At 43.8% G+C, this 19,501-nt stretch overlaps 1 protein-coding gene across 2 annotated transcripts in view; it reads left to right on the top strand.

Annotated features, from left to right (window-relative positions):
- EPB41L4B (erythrocyte membrane protein band 4.1 like 4B) overlaps positions 1-19,501 on the top strand; it is a 187,012-nt gene that overhangs the window by 106,910 nt on the left and 60,601 nt on the right. For both annotated transcript variants that reach the window (XM_075416707.1, XM_075416709.1), the window contains exons 16-18: positions 4,289-4,470; positions 9,784-9,899; positions 19,094-19,219. In XM_075416707.1, the coding sequence (XP_075272822.1) occupies positions 4,289-4,470; positions 9,784-9,899; positions 19,094-19,219 (424 nt within the window). The remainder of the gene's footprint in view (positions 1-4,288; positions 4,471-9,783; positions 9,900-19,093; positions 19,220-19,501) is intronic.

Consider the following 19,501-nt stretch of genomic DNA (forward strand, 5'->3'; position numbering starts at 1 on the left):
AGGGGTTAGAGTCTTAGCGCAGGAGAAAGTTTAGGATGCAGCTCAGGAGGAGTGTCAGTGTGTTCGTACTGTTAGGTAGGACCAACCTGCTTCACAGCTGAGGTTGGGGGGGTGGAAACCTGGCCAGTGTAGGAAAAGATCTGATGTTCTTGAGGATCAGAAGTTGAACAGAAGTCAACAACCCCAGGCTATTTAGGAAAAGGCAGTTGTCATATTCCAGAGTATAAACCAGGAGTAGATCCCACAGGACATAGGAAGCAACCATTCCTCTTTGCGAAGCGTTTGCAAGGCCTCAGCCGGAGCGAGATGCCCCGTTGTGAGCACCACACGTCAGAGGCAGAGCAGGGTCAGCTGGGAGGACGGGGATGGCAAGATGTATCAGAGCTGTAGGAAATGCGTGATGTGTGAGGGGCAACTGAAGAACTCCGAGCTCTTCAGACTCCAAAGGGAGATGTGAAGAGCCGTTTTCAAAACCATAGGTTTCTGTAGTAAGAAATAACCTGTTCACTGTGTCTGTGATGGATAGGAGAGGAAATAGCAGGCTTAAATTGCAGTAAAGGAGACAGGGTGAACAAAGAAGGTAAGTGTAAGCATGGTGAGACGCAGAAATCGATTGCACAGGGGGTCATGGAGTCTCTGCTAGTGAAGGTGTTGAAGATTCAGTTCAGCCGATCAGTTGGGGTGACATAGGCCTGCTTAGTGTGGTTTTGAGGGGACAGGTGCGTAGTTCAGTCTTTCAAATACTTTTCTGTTCCAGATTTTTCTGTGATCCCCTAACACTGTTGTATGTCTGAGTTGTGCACTAGAGACACGGTTCGGTAAGGCAGCAGATGGCTGCAGCGCATGGAATGTAAGAATGTCAACTGAAAATGGGTTTTAAAGCAAAGGGTGAGGAGTATAAAACTGGGATAGAGGACTAGTAATGTCAATAAAATTCAAAAAAATTGAAAAGATAATCAGAAGTTACATGTTATTTCACCATTCCTCTATGCTGCCTTTTTGGTCAGAAGAAAGTAAGTGTGTGAGTTTGAGGCTAAAGGCAATACCAAGTGTCTTGTGGACTTCAAGTGGCTTTTTTGAAGGTTCAGCCTCCAGCAAGTGAATCATCAGGAGTGCTTTGCCCGAGAGAGGGGCAGAGAAGGAAGAATGTTTTCTTCCTTTACGGAATAGCCTGTAGGGCCCTGCTCCATTTTCCTTGAAGAACAGGAGTTGGTTGTATAGGAAGCAGCTGGTACTTGTTGAGAAAACTACACAGGTAAATTACAGAGGAAAAAGAGGAAACCTACAGGACAGCCAATTGATTATTAAAAGGTAAAATAAAAGTGTAACATTGGCATAGTAGGAGGGCCAAAAGACAAAGAAAAGTGGAAGGATGAAAACTGATGCCTGTCCATGTATGCACATAGTCTGAGAGCATCACTTGATGTCTGGGGAGCAAGTATGAAAACGTGGAGGGCTTAGGATATAGTCAGAAAGTAGTTTCATTGAAAGTAGTGATTTATTTGCATTAATAGGTTGGAAAGGATGCATGAGCACAGTATCTGTTCAGGTAAACCAGATAGATAGAAGCAAGCAATAGAAAAAAAAGTTAATGGCAAAAAGATGCTTTGAGGGGAGAAGTGTCAAGGCTCTAGATTTAAGACAATGGGAGAACAGAAAAATAAGTGAAGAACAGATATGATATATGATAATAATGATGCCACCTTGTAAAAATTGCGCTAAGATATCCAGTGTGCCCCTGAATTATACAGTAGAGAGTACACAGAAAAAGGGTTTGGACTACTCATGATATATTTGTTTGAGTACTGTCAACCCTGCTAGTAGACTGGCTCTGGGGCTGCTGCAAGCCCTGTTGTTTACGATTGTTCATCACTCATTGGTCTAGTAGCGAGGCTATGGGTGTGAAAGTCTTCCACACCCCAACCCCATATCCAACAGAAGTGCAAGAGCTGACTGACCTCTGAGATGAGTTTGCCTCAGTATCTGTAAGCTGCTGGCAGCCCCGGAGGGGTGCAGAAGAACACCTCCTTTTAAATGGGCCAGCAGTTTCAACATGGGATTTCACATCAGAGTATTGATGTCCTGACTGGAGCTTTGTGGCTTGCTGTCCTCAAGGACTTCAGTGCGCACCTGAACATCAGCTTTGCTGGGCTAGCTCTTTACTTGGTTGAAGTAATAGTCACCCTGCATTTTACATTGCGTGAGCACTCCTCTCTGGACAGTCAAGAAACACATCTACAGAAAATTTGGTGCATGTTTGACCTCGTGCCAGAGAGGTTGCAGCTCATTTGGTTGCTCAGCTTATTCGTCTTTTAGCATGGAAGCTACCTCGTGTCCATAGCAGTACGAGGAGTCAGTGTAAGGATTTGGTGTGATCTCATTCATTTTGAAAAGACCAGTTGAAAATCTGCTAAAACACCCTGCCAGTGGTTGAAATGAAAGCAACTCCCAAGCACATGGGGTTTTGGGGCTTGAAAAAAAAACTGAATCACAGACTGAAAAAAAAGGATGTGCTGAGGCTCCAGCCCAAAACTGATCTTTTTTCCAATAAGGGTTTTAACTGTGTGAACAAAACCTCCTGTCCTCTCAGGCAAAAAATGTCACTTCAATCCAGGGCACTTGAAGGGAGAGTGTGGGAGAGCTGCTACACTTAGCGTGCAATCTCGTCAGCCTGTACCATTTTCCCCCAGTAGGCACTTGCTTGATTTGATTGTAACAGCGAAGATGTAGTGCAGTTTCAAAAGACAGACCAGTCCTGGATTATGTGAGCTCACCAAAGCTGTCGCTTGTGGATCAGACCCCTATTTTTATTGTTCGCTTAAGGCAAATAAGGCATCAGAAGTGCCTTTATTGGCAGTCGTTGCTACATGCCGGGAACCTGCCAAGATTAATATACAAAACATTCCCCTCCCCGCCTCCTGCTTTCAAAAAGTAACCAGCCTAAAAGGGTTATTCAATTACTACCCAGTTGGAAACCTCGTGTTGTCAGAAGTTGTTACTAAGAAGACGGTGGTTATTAGCAATGTACCGAGTTGCATGCTTCAGCATATCTTTGGAAATGCTACAGAGGTGTTTATTTGCAGATGACTGGTTAATTTTGCTGTGAATCAGTAAGTACTCTGCAGAGAACATATGTAGCAAGTAGCTAGGTGTAATTTATTCATTGTTCCCTTAATTATTCTGTTTTTCTATATTCAATATTGTCAGGTTTTCAGCTGCTGTTAGTGATAACAGCAAACTGAAAACCCATGCAGCTGAAGATATAATTTCTTTAGCATATTTCAGATGGGCAGGGGATTCATCTTTTCTTGGAATGAATTGATTTACTGCAACTACTGTCTAATGTAATACTATAGAATAAGTTACAACCTTATAAAAATTTTAAGCACTCCTCTGAGGAAAGCACAGTCAAGTCATTTGCAATATCTGTGTAAAGTTATCTCTGTCTTTTTTGATTGCTGGCATGGAGAGAAAATATCATTTCTAGAAATTCATCATCATTTCAAACAATAAACTGAAACAGCATCAGTTAAAGCTGCTGAAGAAAATCAACAGTGGCACCGCTGAGTTAGAGATGATGGACTAAAATTTCAACATGTTTCCATTTCTTCATATGTTGTAGACTGGCAGCAGTTAATCTCTTAACTAAACATATGCAACCCCCCACCCCCAATTAGTTTACCAGTACAGGTATGATTCCGTTTTGACCAAGTGCTATTTTGTATGTTGTTATCTATAAAACCTTTTCTTTCCAATGCGAACTTTCTCCATTTTTTCCCAAGTCACAAATTTTTTGTACAGCTATTTGCACCATAAATTTAGAGGCCCAAACATTCTTAGGAATGTAATGTTATTCTGGGACTGTTCCTTGGTCTGCTCTTCTGACAGTTCCACTTTGAAGGAGTTATTGTTTGCTGCCTGACCACTTTCCTAGCCCAGGTGAAGCTGCAAATTCTGCAGGACAAATGTTGATGTTTTTGAGAATCATATTCCATAAATCAGTCAGAATTTGACTCGACATAAAAGCCTGGGAGAGATTGTGTAGTGTGTAAGATAAAAAATAATTCTGATATTAAAGTGATGCCAAACAAATAGAGGCATCCTTTTGCCTGACCTTATGAGTCTCCTGTTAACAGAATACTGTAAAGATTTGGGATATGTCTCGTTAAAAATTTCATTTAGAAAAAAGCTATGCCTTTTTCCCTAAGAAAGTTTGCACTCTGTCGCTCCAAATGTACAATTTGTCCTACTATTTACTGCTCTAATTTGAACTGAATTTATCTTGTAGCTATCCCTTGAACAACAGTGATCTGCATCAGTTCAACATTGAGGAGAATGGCGGAGCACCATACGCCACAAAAATGCCTGCAAGGCACCACCACCACCACCGCCATCACCACCACCACGCAAATTACGGCGCCCTGGCTCCTGACAGCAAAGACATTGTTTCTGGAGTTCCAAACCCAAACAGTGAGTCCACTGCAGTGAATGTCATTTCAGTAACTTTCAGATTTGTCTCTGACAAGCAGGCAAAGGAAAGGAAAAGAAAACAACACGCATTTCAGTTTTGCTGCTTGAAGAGTATGCTTCCTGTTATTATTTGCTAGCTTTGTACTATGTGCGAATGAGACAAGGTTTGCAATTTCCTGGCTTTGCTATGGGGTTGCGGGATTTGGTGTGAGATTGGTGTTCCATAGCTGAACAAATACCCAATTAGTCACAGATGCTGAGTCTCTACCCACTTGGCACAGGCTATGTTTTCATTGTTACTATTTATTTGTATAGTTTCACAAAACTCTCCTTGTCTGCCATTGTCTTTTGCTAATCTGCCCAGCTGGCCTTCAGCCCTAATTGTTTGGATCTGAGTCTTGCTTTCATGTCTGGGCGCAAACAGCAGAAATTTTGGAGTGCTGGACAAAGACCATCTTGCTCTTAGTCTGGCGAACGGGAACATTTGCTGCTCAGCCCCAGCTACCACGACTCCAGTACACTCACTTGGTGGAGGCATTCTTGGCGTGTAGAAAGCAAAGAGGAGAGAAGCCTATCTGTTCCTGATGCAACCTTGGGGAGTTTGGGTGTAAGTTGCTGCTGCTGAACATGTACAGGCTTTTTTAAGGGTACGTAGCTTGGCCAAATGTTTGTAGGTTTGCACAGGAACTGGAAGAGAAACATCTCTGCCATGAAGCAGTCCTACTTCTTGCTCTCCTTCTTTATAATCTCTGCACACTGCAGTGCGTGAGATGCTGAAGCTGTGTAAGAATTTGAGAAGATGGGCAAAACAATGTATGATCTATCATTTTGCTCGCATCAAGGGGACGATAATTTCTTTCTTTGCCCAATTTTTGCCTTTATAATTGTAAATCACCCTGAGATAGGCATCTGTTATGGAAACTTTCAGCCTGGGCAGTTAATTTGACAACTTGCAAATTCCTGAAACCAGGATCTTCTAATGGATGGCACTGGGTGACGTGGACTGTAGGCTGTCCCACCTCTGCAGTGATGCACAGGCATGTCCTTGCACACGAACTTTAATCAGGCTTTGTTTCAGAAACATTTTCTTAAATAACTTTCTTTGCCAAGGAGAGGGAGGTAACAGTTTTCAGGAGGGAAGTTGCAGAAATAAAATGCAAGGCATTGTAGACGTTTCAGAAGGGAATCCTAAGCAGCAGTACGAGTTGCTTGCTGGGGCTTTAAGTGAAGCTGCTCCCGTGGGAGCAACCTCCAGGAGATGTGTTGTGCTCCTCTGTCTTTCACCGATCCTACGCTCCCCGCCAGCACACCTTCGTGCTGCGAAGTGCGTGGGGCCGGCACGGCGCACTCCTGTGCCGATGGGTATCCGCATCTCGGCCGTGGTCTGTGGCCAGCGGCGCTGGCCGGGAGGGCGGCCCAGGCCACCCTGTTGGGAGCCTGCCGGGCGGCTGGCCCTGGGCCCGCAGCTGCTGGGCCGCGTCCGGGCTGTGCGAGGGCTGCCATCAGCGGCAGCCGAGTGCTGGCAGCGGAGGGGTGCTGGCCAGGCCGGCCTGGAGAGCATCACCCCGGGGTGTCAGCCCGGTGCGGCAGCAGGCGGTGACCTTCCTGGGGAGTGTGCCAGCTTGTATTTTTCTTTCCCAAATAAGAGTTGAAGCATGCCAGGAAATCCAGTCAGAGCCAGCTATGCTGCCTCCGAGTGCCCCAGCCCCAAGGGCACTGCAGGCTCTGCTGCCCTGTCCCCCTCCTGGGGGCTTCCCCCCCCTGCCCTCGGGGCCTCAGCTTCTGCCCCAGCGATGCCACAGCAGGGCCGGTCTCCAGCTCCCCACAGCCCTGCCATGGCCCCCACCGAGCCGGGGCCACCCGTAGAGCAGAAGGTGATTAAAGCATCAAGAAGTACAGCATGGGGTGCTTATTCAGCAGTTCTCATGCTGTGCTGCTTTCCTACTCTCCGCTGTTGGTGAAATAAGCTTAGAAAAAGCTCAGAAAAGCGTAAGGGCAGACGTCAGGAGCAGTCCTGCTTGTGCCCCGTGAGCGCAGTTACCCGCGAGGAGAGATGCGGGACCCAGCTGCTTGGTTAGAGCAAAGGGAGCCGGTGCTGGTTCCTGACGCGGCCCGACGTCCCTTCCCGCTCTCGCTAAGGGGGCAGAAAGGGAGAGGGGCTGTGGGAGGGGAGGCTGTGGCGCGGCATGCCGGCTGCGTCCAGCTGAGCTGTCGGGGCGGCTGTGCCTGCCCTGTGCAGGCTCGTCCCACGGCAGACATGGTGCCCCATGGCAGCCCGTCACTGCTCCCCCTGCACCCACGCGCCCGGCCGAGGCGCGGAGCTGGCTTCCCTTGAGAGGCCAGCGCGCTGTGAGACCTGGCCTGTCTGCGCTGTTAGATCAGCGGTGGCATGGATGGGACCGCTCCCCTTGGAACGGAGTCAAAGGTACTCGTTTGCAGCTTGGGGTGACAGGTCTGGGTGCCTTTTCACAGTTGGTGCTCAGTGGGCTTGGTTTGGTTTGGTTTGTGTTGAACAGGTTCGTTAAAATGCTACTCAGGCCATTTCAGCTGAGAAAACCGTCTTGTAGAGAGCCTGTGGAAAAGACTCGTAGTGTACGTGTCGAAACAGTTGGGAGCGAGCTGGCTGTCAGTCGATTATCTGGGACGGCACGCGTGGCAGAGCGTGTGGGACAAGAACACTCAGGCAGAGAGGAGACGCTGTCAGGGGTCTGCGTCAGGAACCTGGGGACACAGGGGACAGATGTCTGGCTCCAGTACGTGTGGAAAGGCCCCTGCTGGGAATGTCTTTCCAGGAAGTAAGTGGTCACTAACCTGGGCACGCTCTCAGGGAAGAGGGTGCTTGTCACCAAAATATCGCAAGTGGAAATGCTTGGAGAGCCGGAAGGTCTCATGGGGAGAACGCGCTGTCCTGCTGGAAGCTTCCCCACGCGGCTGACGGGCGAGGCTGTGCACACCAGCGCTTCGGTTCAACTAACGTGTGGTTTTCCAAGGGACCATGGGCATTCTGTGGCTTATTCCAGTTTTTATGGACTGGAGTCATCTCTGAGCTCTGAGATGGTTTTAAATTCATGTGAAGCAGAATGTGGAGTGACCCACCCATACGTACCCAGCGTTGGGTCAAGAGGGGGAGAAAGCATCTGCCTTTCTTCTACTTACACCTATTTCAATAAATTCCAAAATTCCGGCACAATCTGCAGGACATGGGCAAGAGAGTGAAAAGACAGTGTGCCCAGCCAAGGTTCCCTGTAAATACTGGTGCATGTTTCACAGCAAACACACAGCCTGGGGTTTTGTTACAGAAAACAAACCTGGGCCAGACCTGCCTGATTTTTCGCATTCCGAGTAATTTGTCTGCTTCAATTACTGGAATAAGGGAACTCTGGTGAAACAAATCTGACGTGTGTGTTTACAGAGGCAGTTCAGCAAGAAGATGTTGTTTTTCCTGCATTCAGCCTGATTATTCTATTTGCAATGCTGCCCTTCACCTCAAAGCCAGCATACACAGATCGTATCTTTTTATGCAGCAGATCTTCCCCCAGTGTATTCGCAGAATCCCAGTCCCCGGGACCGCTGTATTCGAGAGCAGTTAGCCTTACAGCGCCAGTGCCACCGCACAGAGAGGGGAAGCCTCTTGCTAAGCCTAAGTGGCATGGCAGCATCATGTGTGGGTTACCAGGCACACCTGAGCAGATCCACCGGCAGCAGCCAGGGCTATCACCAAAAGCAGATGCCCACAAGTATGCAATGTAGCTCACAGAATTTTTGTGACGGAAAGTGATGAAGGGGGCCCAGCCTGCCCCTTGGACTCTGGGCTGAGCTTGCAGGTTATCACTTACAAAAAGACATCTTTCATTCTTGAGCTGCTCACTACAAAAGACCTTGGGTAACCCTGAGCAGAGAATGGTATAATACAGACAGAGTTTCAGGCTGAATAAAAGTGCATTGGGAAACCACAGTGCTGCCAGATCATTTCTTGAAATGAAAGCCTGGTTTTGCCAAGAATTAATGCTGTCTTAGGAAATGTATGCCTTTTCAAGGACTTCAGCTTAAAAGTCAGTTTTAAATCATAGCAAACTTGAATAATCTAAATAAGGCACTTTTTTCCCTCTATGTTCTTTCTCAACAGGAAAATAGAATTACTATTTTTCTTCAGGAAAAAAAAAAACCCAACATCAAAACCATCATCTTATCTTACGGCTGTGGTAATTTATTCCCAGGTATCATTGGGCAGTTTCACAGTCTCACATCCGTGGAAGCAGCCGTGATGTGAGAAATGCTGAACTCTGGCATCACTAACTTGTGATGAGAGACCACCAAGGGGAGGTCAATGCTGATATTGTAACCCCTTCTAGGACATTATTAACTCAGGGTCTGATAATGCTTCACTAATGCCAAAACCAGCTTTTTGCTTATATCCCTATAAGCTGGTTTTAGCAGTTTGTCTCTAGTCAGCAAAGCCCTTAATGTATATTTAAACAGCTGTAGAATTAGATCTTGAGTGAGTAATATTTAATATTCTTAGGACAGCTTAAGAATCTGATCCACACAAAACTGCAGTCAGTGCAAAGTTTTTATTGATTTCAGTGGGCTTGATATCAGACTCTAGACATTACTTGATTGTTCCCAACAGCTATTACCACCTAGAATCTATGGCAAAAAGAAATACAGGAGAACGCAGGGATTGTTAAATCATCACACGATGAAACTCATTTTTCTCAGAGTACTTGCAAATATACCTATATATGCTACACCACCCCCCAGATGTTGGCAGAGACCTTTCATGGCTGTCTCAAAAAATATTTTTCCTTGTCTTTCTGTGTCGGTGGTTTGCTCAAAACCTCTGTTGACAAAGCACAGCAAATTCCTGACAACAGTCTTAAGGAGGCTGGCGTATAAATAAAGATATCTGAGAGAAGCCAAAAGCTATACTCTGATCTCTTTACACATCACATGTTCTGAGAGTGGCACCTTGGCTGCATAAATAATCCCTCTGGTGTCAACTGAGTTTTAGAATATATTGGGGGAGGCAGAGGGGGGAGTGTAAGGAGAGAAGTATCTAGCCCAAAGCTGGCAAAAACCCTGCTGAAATGTAGGGATGGGAGAGAAGGAGGAGGGGGAGAAACTGTTTGCTAGGAGGAAAAAGGAAAAATGATTCGACAGGCATAATTATGAAACATTTTAGATGGTCTTATGGGGAAGATGCTTTGCTGACCGCTGTCTCTTCACATGCAGCTGAGTGTCTTGCTCTGCGGTTCTTCTGTAGCCTCCCTTCAGACTGTGTTCTTTTCTTTCTTTCTTTTGGGCATCTTTTAGAACTGAGCTCAGGACTTCCCCTTCTTTATGATGAAACTTCTCATCTGAAGAAAATAGAAACGGAGAGTGTGAAGGTAGTTGGACCATGGCCAGCCCTGCACGTCAGCATGAACAAGGTATAGCATATACATATATACTTTTACATATACATGCTAGAGAGCCCCTTTGTCACTTCATGTTCAAAAGCTGCTGCTTTTTCACCTCCAATTCAAATCAACGTTCATCTGCAACTGACTTGCTTTTTAGTCACCTCTCACCATCTCCTATGGGACCGGGGTTTGGCTTTTAGATTTAGCATTTCCTTCAACTTTGCCTTTTAAGATTTCAGAAGCTGCTGCAACAATGTTATGATGTAGTTTTAGTTTAGTTGTGAAGAGTTAGTCATCCAGGCAGCCCAAAGCTGTAAAAAAATAACAACACTTTAAGTGATAAAAAAAAAAATCTTGTTTTTCTACATGAGGAGTCTGTGTTATGCCTTAAAACCCCCCTGGCGTCTGATGTTAGTGGGTGTTTTGTGAGTGAGTTTTTGCAGGGGTGGCAAAACAGCCATCTTCCACTGTTTCTGCTGGACATCAGAGGTCCCCGGGTCAGTGGCTCCTTGGATCCACGTGAAGCAAAATCCATTGTGCCTGCGCTGTGGGGTGCCTTGAGCTGAGTCTGGATAGAGCCACAGAGCCCTGGAGCTGTGGTTTGCAGCCACATCAGTCCTCAGCTGAACCAGTGAAGTCAATGGAGAGCATTGCCACTGGCTTCGAATGAGGTGGGTCTGGGCCCCCGGTGACTGTACAGACCTGTTAGAAGTGGCGTTTTTAGAGTTTTCTGTCACTTCAAGGGAGAACTCAATTAAATTCCTTTACCTTAGTTTTACAGACAGCCTTTTGTTATTGCTACTATTCCAACAAGTGTTAGCGAAATTAAAATCAAAGGGAAGGTGGCAAAGTGTGTAAAAAATACAAGCATAAAGGGGCTGTATATCTGTATAGCATAATGTTTCTTTTTTATGGATGACAGAATCCAGGAAATGGAAGTCAAGGCTGAAAATCAGTGAGTCGGGTATTTCCAATAAAAATGAAATCTTGGAATATTTTTTTCAACATTCTAGTTAATTTAAGTCAATCCATGATGCACTGGTCTTTCCATCATGAAGATTTACTTGAAGAACCGTGTTCAGGGTGTGTCGCGGGGTGGTGGTGTAGTTCAGCTATGAACTGCAGTCCTTATGCCTTATGAATGTGGTCATGAGGCAATGACTGGTGTCCTGACTTTTGGAGACTTCTGGATTAGCGTATCAAGTTGGAATATTTTTTACTTTTTCCCAAATCTGTTTGGTTATCAGCTGTGAGGAGCTGTCATTTTTTCTGACTGGTTGGTTTGAGTGGGGATATAAAGTGGGATCCTAAAGTAGACAAACTAGGGTGAAATGGGAAAGAAGTCTTTTTATTTTTCCCCACAGACATTTGTCAAGTTCTTCTAGAAATACTCTTAACTGGAAGTAAAGGTGGTTTTTTATAGGCTAAGCTAATTAAGCATTGACATCGTTTGCAAGAGGAAAATTCTCCATCTCATGGATTCATCCAGTGAACACCCAGGTCTTGTGAGAGGAGCACTGTAATTCAGATGTAACTACTAATACGCTGTCTTAACCCCAGCTGAGAACATTCACTTAGGTGCAATGTCCAGAACACGCTTTAAAGGATGATCCCACATTGCTGAGCTTACTGACAGTTCAATTTGGTGCATATAAAGGGCTAAAGTGAAGAAGTGAGAGGAGTCTCCATGTTGACCACAGTGCACAAGTGGATAAACCAGTCTCACCTGTATTGTGCAAAAGATCTGAACAGATGATCTCAGTGATACTCTTGTGATCTCAAAATCAGTGGATTTATGGTCTTTTTTCTTTCTTTACATGAAAGCTTAAAACACCTTGGTCCTGTATTCCACCCTACTGTGCAAATAGTCCCAACAGAGTCCCTGTGACTTCTGCCTGGCAAAGCCTGACCTCTGATCTTTCTTCTGTGAAAATCCAAGGAGGGAGAATTCAGCTCTTCTATAATTAATGGGGTTTTTTGGCTTGTCCTGACAGCTCTAGAATCTTGTCCACAGTCAGATGGCTGATTTATTAAAGGACTAATAAGCTGAACCCAGTATCACAGCAAGTCAGTGCTTCACAATAAATGCAGCTGCACAGTAAATACAGCCTGTGTCTGCTGTGGTGAGACTTCCAAAAGTCAAAGTTTAGCTGATGAAAAAGTCTTGCAATGAGCACCACTGAAGCTAAATGCTGGCAGAAGCTCAGCACAAGGCAAGTCTAGAGACATGGACTGTCTAATGAAAACCCTCTCCTGGCAGTCATAGAGGGTTTGGGTTTAAAATCTGGGCAGCAATCCCGCGAGCAGTGGTTATCAGGTGAGTGCAGAGGAAGGTAGTCCCTCAAAATATATTAAACTTGCCACTTTGAGCCACGTGAAAATTGTACGTGCTCTTGAAACATGCCCAGAGTCACCACCGGCAAGCACCTCAGCAATCAAGCCTTCACGTTACAGGCTGTGACCATCAAATCATTCTGAAGTTCTTTTGGCCCCTTGCTTGTGGTTTCTTCCTCAAGCACCATTTTCTGACCTAGATCCGAGTGAAATGTGTACACAGAGTCTGTAAAGCTAAACCAAACAAACTGCAGGTCTTTGAGCTGTGAGCAGAGCCTGGAGTCGCCTCAGCAGATGGCTTCTCCAATGAAAGAGGGTGACATGCTGTAAATATTGGGCTAAGTCTGGGCTGAAATTCTGTGGAGTGTCGCCCAGCACAAAGGCAGCGGGGCACGTTAGACGGGATTGAACAGCCCTGAACTGTGACAGACATTTTTCACTACGAGTGTGGCCTTTAAATCTCTCATGGTAACTGGCTACTCAGTCCAGCAGCAAAGATATTTTAATGAGTGGTCAGTGTGTCTAGTTTCTGGCAAAAAAAAATGAAACATTAACAGCTCTTCTGCACCACTCCATTGACTTCTGTTCTGCTAAGTGCTTTTTATTCCCTAGTTTTGCATCCTCTGAAATACGATGCTTTAACAAAACCAGTGAAGCAGTTATGAAGCTGCTTCATTTGCTCTATTTCTGAAAATAAAGCCATGGTTTCCACGTCTATTATGGAGTCCCAACTTTCACTCCCTCTCTTCCTGTTGCTAATTATTATTTTTTCAAGCAAAGTGCTTTGGGGCTGGAATTTGTCAGGCTTAATAATCAGGCCATAGGAGAATTAACAAGAAACTGGGTAAATTAGATTCAGCAGTTAATTAATTTGATTGTCCACTGCAGCAAACTTTGTCTCATGGGAATGATGAATGGATGTGTCCAATGTGTTTTCCAAACCTTTTTGGTACAGTGGACATGTCTGTCCACCTACTGAATGATAAACGTCCATTTCATCATGCATTTCATGCCCTTTGGTACTAGCAGACTCCTTGGTCTCCAGGAGAGACAAGCCAAAGTGTTGTAGGTGTGAATGTATTTCTGATTTTCTTTCTTGCAAACCTTTCCTTAGAAAAATATGTTCTCCCATCCTTCCTTGCTCCAAGTGTGTATCTGTATATGGGTATATAATATAAAGCCAAGAATGTATTGTTCGCATTTCTGAAAGTTTAATTGTTTCTACCCCTCTTCCTGGTGTTATGCTCACGCTTCCCCTACTCCCTGGATCCTAAGGTTGGTGGTGTCATTCTGGTGAGGGGCAGAGAGGTACTATGATGGTCATGTTCATGGTTTCCACTCTAGGATCCGTTTTGGGTCCTTTTGTGTGTTTGCAAAAATGTTTTTACACCTTGGTCATTCTTCATTGATCTGCATCTTCACGTTACACCCAAATTTACTGTACATGGTGACTTTTACATACATATGCTAGGTACCATGTCTTCACTCTCTTCATTGCCCCTAAAACCAGTTTTGTCCAGCTCCAGGTCTGCATTTCTTTAACTGACCACTGGTGAGCAGTTTATAACCATGGGGTCTCCAGGGCCAGCCTGTGCCGCTTGCGCTATCACCACATGCCTGTGCTTGTCTGCAGCACCTCCTGTGTCTCCACTGCTCAAGGCCTCTGTTATCATACCAGCCCTGTATGGCTTTACACTACGTCATTGTGTTAGAGTCAATATATCTCATTCTACAAATGCTGCTTGTGTTACTGTTTTCTTTCTAAAATTATTGCTGTTAACAACTAAACCTAGTAAAACAAAGCTGCAGGCAGATCGAGAAAGGTTCAGCAGGAGCAAGCCTGGTGGGCCTCAATGGCTTTGCAAACTCTGTTCAAAGCTTATGGCCTTTTGCTAGCATGGCAATGCCATACTACAGGGCTACCCAGTTATGCTGCTGACTGCTTGTAAATGACACTACTTGCAAAAAAGCTGTGAAAGTACCTGCCCTGTGCACAACTGGAAAGCCTATAGCTACTGCAGTTCCAAAAATCATTTTTGGTTTAAAAAAACCCACAAAGCCAACTCACTTTATTAATGTATCTGAGACTCTTCTGTGCGATACACTGATCAGAGGGTATACCCCAGGAAACATGGCTACCGAGACCCAGAAAGGCCATCGTGAAGCCTGGCGCTGGCAGAAGCAGGATCTAATAGTACTGAGCAATAGTGTTTCATAAAATAAATTTGATATCAGCAACTAAAGAGGTTTGCTCCAAGGAGATAAGCAAAACAAGATTTACTGGGAGTTGTATCTTTCATTAGACCAACTGATAGTTGACCTGATGAAGGTCTTGTGTATCTGACGGTTTAATGAGGGCAGGTTTTTCTGGTTTTGTTTTTCCAAATGTATTTTTGTAATAAAAGGTGGAGCTTCTGCTGGCAAACTTTGCCTCAAATAAGAATAACACACACTCATACAAGTCTTACCATTATGGTGTCCATTCATAATTGATGTTAGCTATCACATGAAATTCCTGGTGGAAATGGGACGAAAGAGTTTGTAGATTTTCATGCACATTTGTGGATGTAGTTGAGTCCCAGGAAACCAAAGGGTTTGACCTTACGTAGCTAATGTGTGTTCAGAACCTATGTATCTGTGTTGTCCTCGTTAAAATTATACCTCCCACTAGTAGCGATGACTATCAACGAAGAATAGACCTGCATTCTGAAACAAAAGACTAATTCTGTTCTTCAGATGTCTTCAGCTAAATATGTGTTTTAAACATACTGTCCGGCTAAGAACAGACTATTGATAAATTCACAGAGGCAAAAGATCATGTATCTTGCTCTTGGTGCAAAGTTTTATGTGGAACAAAGCATGAACCTTTTAAAGCAGAGAATGGAAATGTTAAGTACAGGAGTGGTATTGCTGTGTTTCGTGCAACTATTTTTATCTGCTGTGTGTGTACTTAATATTCAGTTAGCTTTGCAAACCAAAGCCAGTGTCATCATTAGCTAACATTGTACAAATCTGCCTGTGGTTCTAGGATCAGCAAAAGTAATTGAATTTAAAGTAAATGTTTGGGAGGAGAAAAGCAAACCTAAGACCTCAATTATAAAAAGAAAAAAGGCATCTAGTTTTATATTTGTATATGTCTGAGCTTGTTCAACCCACTTCTATCAAACCCATTTAAATGCAATTCTCCAGTGTTCTCCTTCTTTGGAAAAATGAAGTTCTGCATCAGTGGTGAAAGAGATGCAAACACATTACTATTTTTTAGCACCAGCAGAACTGGGGATGGAAAATTTGGGTGTTACCAGGTATCTTAACTTCCTGGTTTTTTTTCTCATTTCTAAACATTTTGGGATGAGTTTAGATTGCAATTTTAAGCAAGAAGATTATTTCTTTCAAATGCAAATTTGACTCTCAGACATTCACTTGAAAGAGGCATCTCAGATTCTTTGGAATTACGTGGTAAGAAATGATAAAATTGGAAGTTTCATTAACATTATTCCATGATTAGTTGTCTAATGACTTCTACATAGAATGCTCTTAGTTTATAAATGAAAATAACATTTTAATAACTGCCAACCTCGTACAATATTTGAATACCCAGCTGCTGTCTTTATGCTTCACCCATGACTGCAAGCAATAAGGATTCTGGAAATGCAACATTTCTTTGTTATACAGCAACATAAAGTAGATTACAGGTTTCATTCTTGCAGCAACAGGATACAGAGACTCCTAATGCAGGCAGGTTTTAGTTCTTTGATTTCTTTATAAAGTAGTGAAATGAACCATGGAAGGTACTGTAGGGTTTTGTATAGTCCTAAAATATTTTTTTTCTTTCGCTTTCTTGTTCGCAGCTATACTTTAGGAGGGAAATTGGGAGATGAATTGGCTTATATTGTAAAGATTAATGGCATTAAGGAACAATAAGAACTTGTACAGATGCTTGGAAGTGCTCGTAGTCTGCAATAAGGAGGTGCTACTTTGATCTATGATTTGAGCTTACTTTTAATGTGGATCTTCAGTGCCACTGACTGTATGTGTAACAGTCTCAGCTAATCAGCTGTGTGAGAGCAGAAGTCAGTAATGATTCAGGATGTGCTGCACCTTGGCAGAAAAGTCCATCGTTGCCAATGCAGGCTGGCAAAGAAGCCTTTCACATATTTTCAGAAGCTAGAGGAGGCCTGGGTCAGGTCAAGCACTCCCAAGCCCCATATGGGGTTTGTGTGCAGTAGCATTGTCACTGGGGTAGGGGGAGGTGGTGGCCTTCGGCTGCTGGCTCAGCATCTGGTGGAACAGGACAAGGCCAAGCAACCGGTTGCAGTAAAGTCTGGTCTTCGTGTCCGATCAGTCACTAAAGGTGCTTCTGCTCCTAGTGGGGTGCAAGCAAAGTGAATTTTGCTTGCTTGAAGGGTGAAACCCTTATAGTCTGACCCAAATAAGGGCTAATGCAAAACTGAATGCCCAGGAAAGGTTTCCAAGAAGTCTGCAACCTCCAGCAGCTTTCACTTTTGAGCCAGGTCAGTGAGTACCAGCATCTGGACCTCTCAAGTTATCAGAATCTCAACGTGAGACTTGCACATCAACATCGCACTGGGGATGTCTCCATTGCATGGAGTCATCTGGTGTAATCCTGAAAACAGCAGGAGGTTTAGAGCTTTGGAGGGTTTCCAACTACAGGGTAGCCCCAAGGGCTTTTACCTTCCTTTGGTCAATGTGGGTAAATTGGGCAGGGGAGGAGGAACATAAGAACTGAAAAATATCCATATCCATCTGAACAACAGATGGACAAGACTTTGGAACTTTCCAAGTTACGATACAAGCTTCTGTCCTAAACAAGCATTGGTTGTCTTGATTTAGCTAGTAAAATACTTAATCTTACTTGAGTAATATGATATTTAATTAGTATCCAGTGTTAAAACAAAGGTGGGATTTTGCATGGCCTTTAGAAATGTCACTGCTCAGTGTGTTGTTCTTTCTGCTGTCAGAAATCAATACACTTAAAAGCTGACAATAATAGCAGCCCTTTGAAGTGTGTAGTAGTGCCCTGTGGCTACCAAGACTGTTGGTGAAGGAAAGGTTGTGCTTTCTTTACAGTTAATTTTGTCCTTTTGAGTATCTCCACTCCTCAGCTTCATGAGTACCCCAGAAAACCTGCCTATGGAAATGAATATTTCATGGGGTTTTTTTTCATACATTTGCCAGAACTGCCATTATATTCAAGACTGAATATATGACTACAGTTCCATAAGTTGCTCCAGCTAGATGCTGTCACTTTTCATTTTAAGTATTTTGTTTTTCCCCTTTGGAGGAAAGTGGGGAGAATGAAAATTCAAAAAATATCTTTGTTAAAAACTGCAAATGTGTTTTGGCAAATAAACACGTAACAATCATTAGAAATTTGCCAGAGAAAAAAAAACTAATGATAGCTAATCATTTAACAGACAGTTGTTCAAAATCGTACCTGGCAGTTCTGGTATTTTGGATGCAGAAGTCTGAAGGACCAACTTTGCTTACACATGAGAAATATCTTGCAGTCTCAGTAGAGTTCTGCTCTGTAGAGGTCTGGCTCTTTCCCTCCCCAGTGTTTGCAGAACAGTTTCCTCAGGCAACGTAATTGCATTTGTGATTTACTCCACTTGCAGAAAGTGTCCCCCAAATCTTGACATTCCTTTTTGTCTGCGATTGTTCGTGGACCTGAGAGAAGAGTGGGTAAGATTGTAGTTACAGTCAGCAAGTGGGATGTCATGGGCGAGGGCAGAAGGAAGGATAAAGGAGGCAGGCTTTGAAGTTAAAGGGCTAATCATATAGTAATTTCAGTGCCTAAAAAATGGCCGGTTCTGTCTTGAAATACTTTGCCAGAGGTGAATCTCAAGGATGCACTGGACCTGGTTTACTGATATCTTGTACCTGTTTTAGCTGAAATATGGATGGCAGCATCACGTATCTGTTCTGTTCAGGTGTATACAACCACTTGCTCTTCGCAGCACTGAGAGTGGAAAATGAATGCACAGTCTAGGCTGTGGTTCAGGTCTGTTATGGCTGTTTTGCCATTGCCCAATTCGTCTTTAAAAATGCATAAGATACTATAGTTTGATTAGTTAAGAGTTCACATTTACAATCCTCGTCTCATTCATACCCTATTTGTTTGTGCATTAGTATTACATTGTCTGTTTTCTTTTTCCTTTTGTTCTTTTCTGCATGAGAAGTTTATTCATGCTGGCGTTTCTGCTGGATGTTGTTTGTTCAAGGCACAAAACCTTTAGGTCGTGATTGAATAGGTCACTAAACTAGCTGTCTTGAGGCTTTAGATTTCTGATCCAGATCACTGCATAGGTAAGGGATTGATATCGAGTGGAAACAGCAGCAACAATGTATAAACACCCTGGATTTTCCTTTCTGATGAAGGAGATTTTGCTTGGCTTGCAATTACATGGAGATCCCTTCAAATCCCTCTGGTGAAATTTGCAAAGCCCCTTTACATGCTTAGAGTGATGTAAGAAACCAGTGTTCACTGTAGTGGAGTGCTGTCAACTTTGCTTTCTTCTGCCTGCTGTGGGATATTTTGGGACAATGTTTTCCTTTTTCAGTGTGATCACAGGTTTGGGCAACCACTCCGGGGCCTGGCTGGGTTTTCCCATGTATCTTTACCCCATAACAGTTTCTTGCTTCTAGTACTCAGGCTTCCCTGAGGCTTTTTTTGTCTTGAAAATAGTATCACGTCATTAAATATTTTGAAAACTTTTTATTGTAAGCTGTATCTATCAGGGTATGAATGTGGGGGTTTTATCCAGTATTGCTGAATCAAGTTGTTACAAGTAAGAATTTGACCCGCGACCATTTTAACTTACCTTTCTGATGTATATCACTGTGCTTGTCTTTTATATTAAATCTAGGGTGAAGACAAGAAAGTGTCTGAAAAGACTCTTCATGCCCCTGTGTCACCTTCCTCTGTACCTGACCATATGAAGTGCAACATCCTTAAAGCTCAAGTGGAAGCTGCTTTCAGAGTAGGCGCTCAGGTAATCTGTGTTTAATATTTTGCCTTTCTAGTTTTGGCGTAGCTTACACCAATTTTCCAATATCACGTTGTTCCTGAGGAAACACCATACTTTATCTCAAGTATCCATATTGACCTAGCTTTCTCTAGCTGCTCTACAGTTTCTTCAGGTAACTCAAAATGATTGTTATGGTGGAAGTAGGAAATTTGTCCTAACTGACATGATTAATACAGCCAAGAGAGGCTGAGAAAATAGGAGAGAAGGCCCCAGGAAATCTCCGTGTTTTGATTTTGTCACTGTAGC

This window comes from Opisthocomus hoazin, chromosome 3 (genome assembly GCF_030867145.1).
Source record: "Opisthocomus hoazin isolate bOpiHoa1 chromosome 3, bOpiHoa1.hap1, whole genome shotgun sequence".
NCBI lineage: Eukaryota > Metazoa > Chordata > Aves > Opisthocomiformes > Opisthocomidae > Opisthocomus > Opisthocomus hoazin.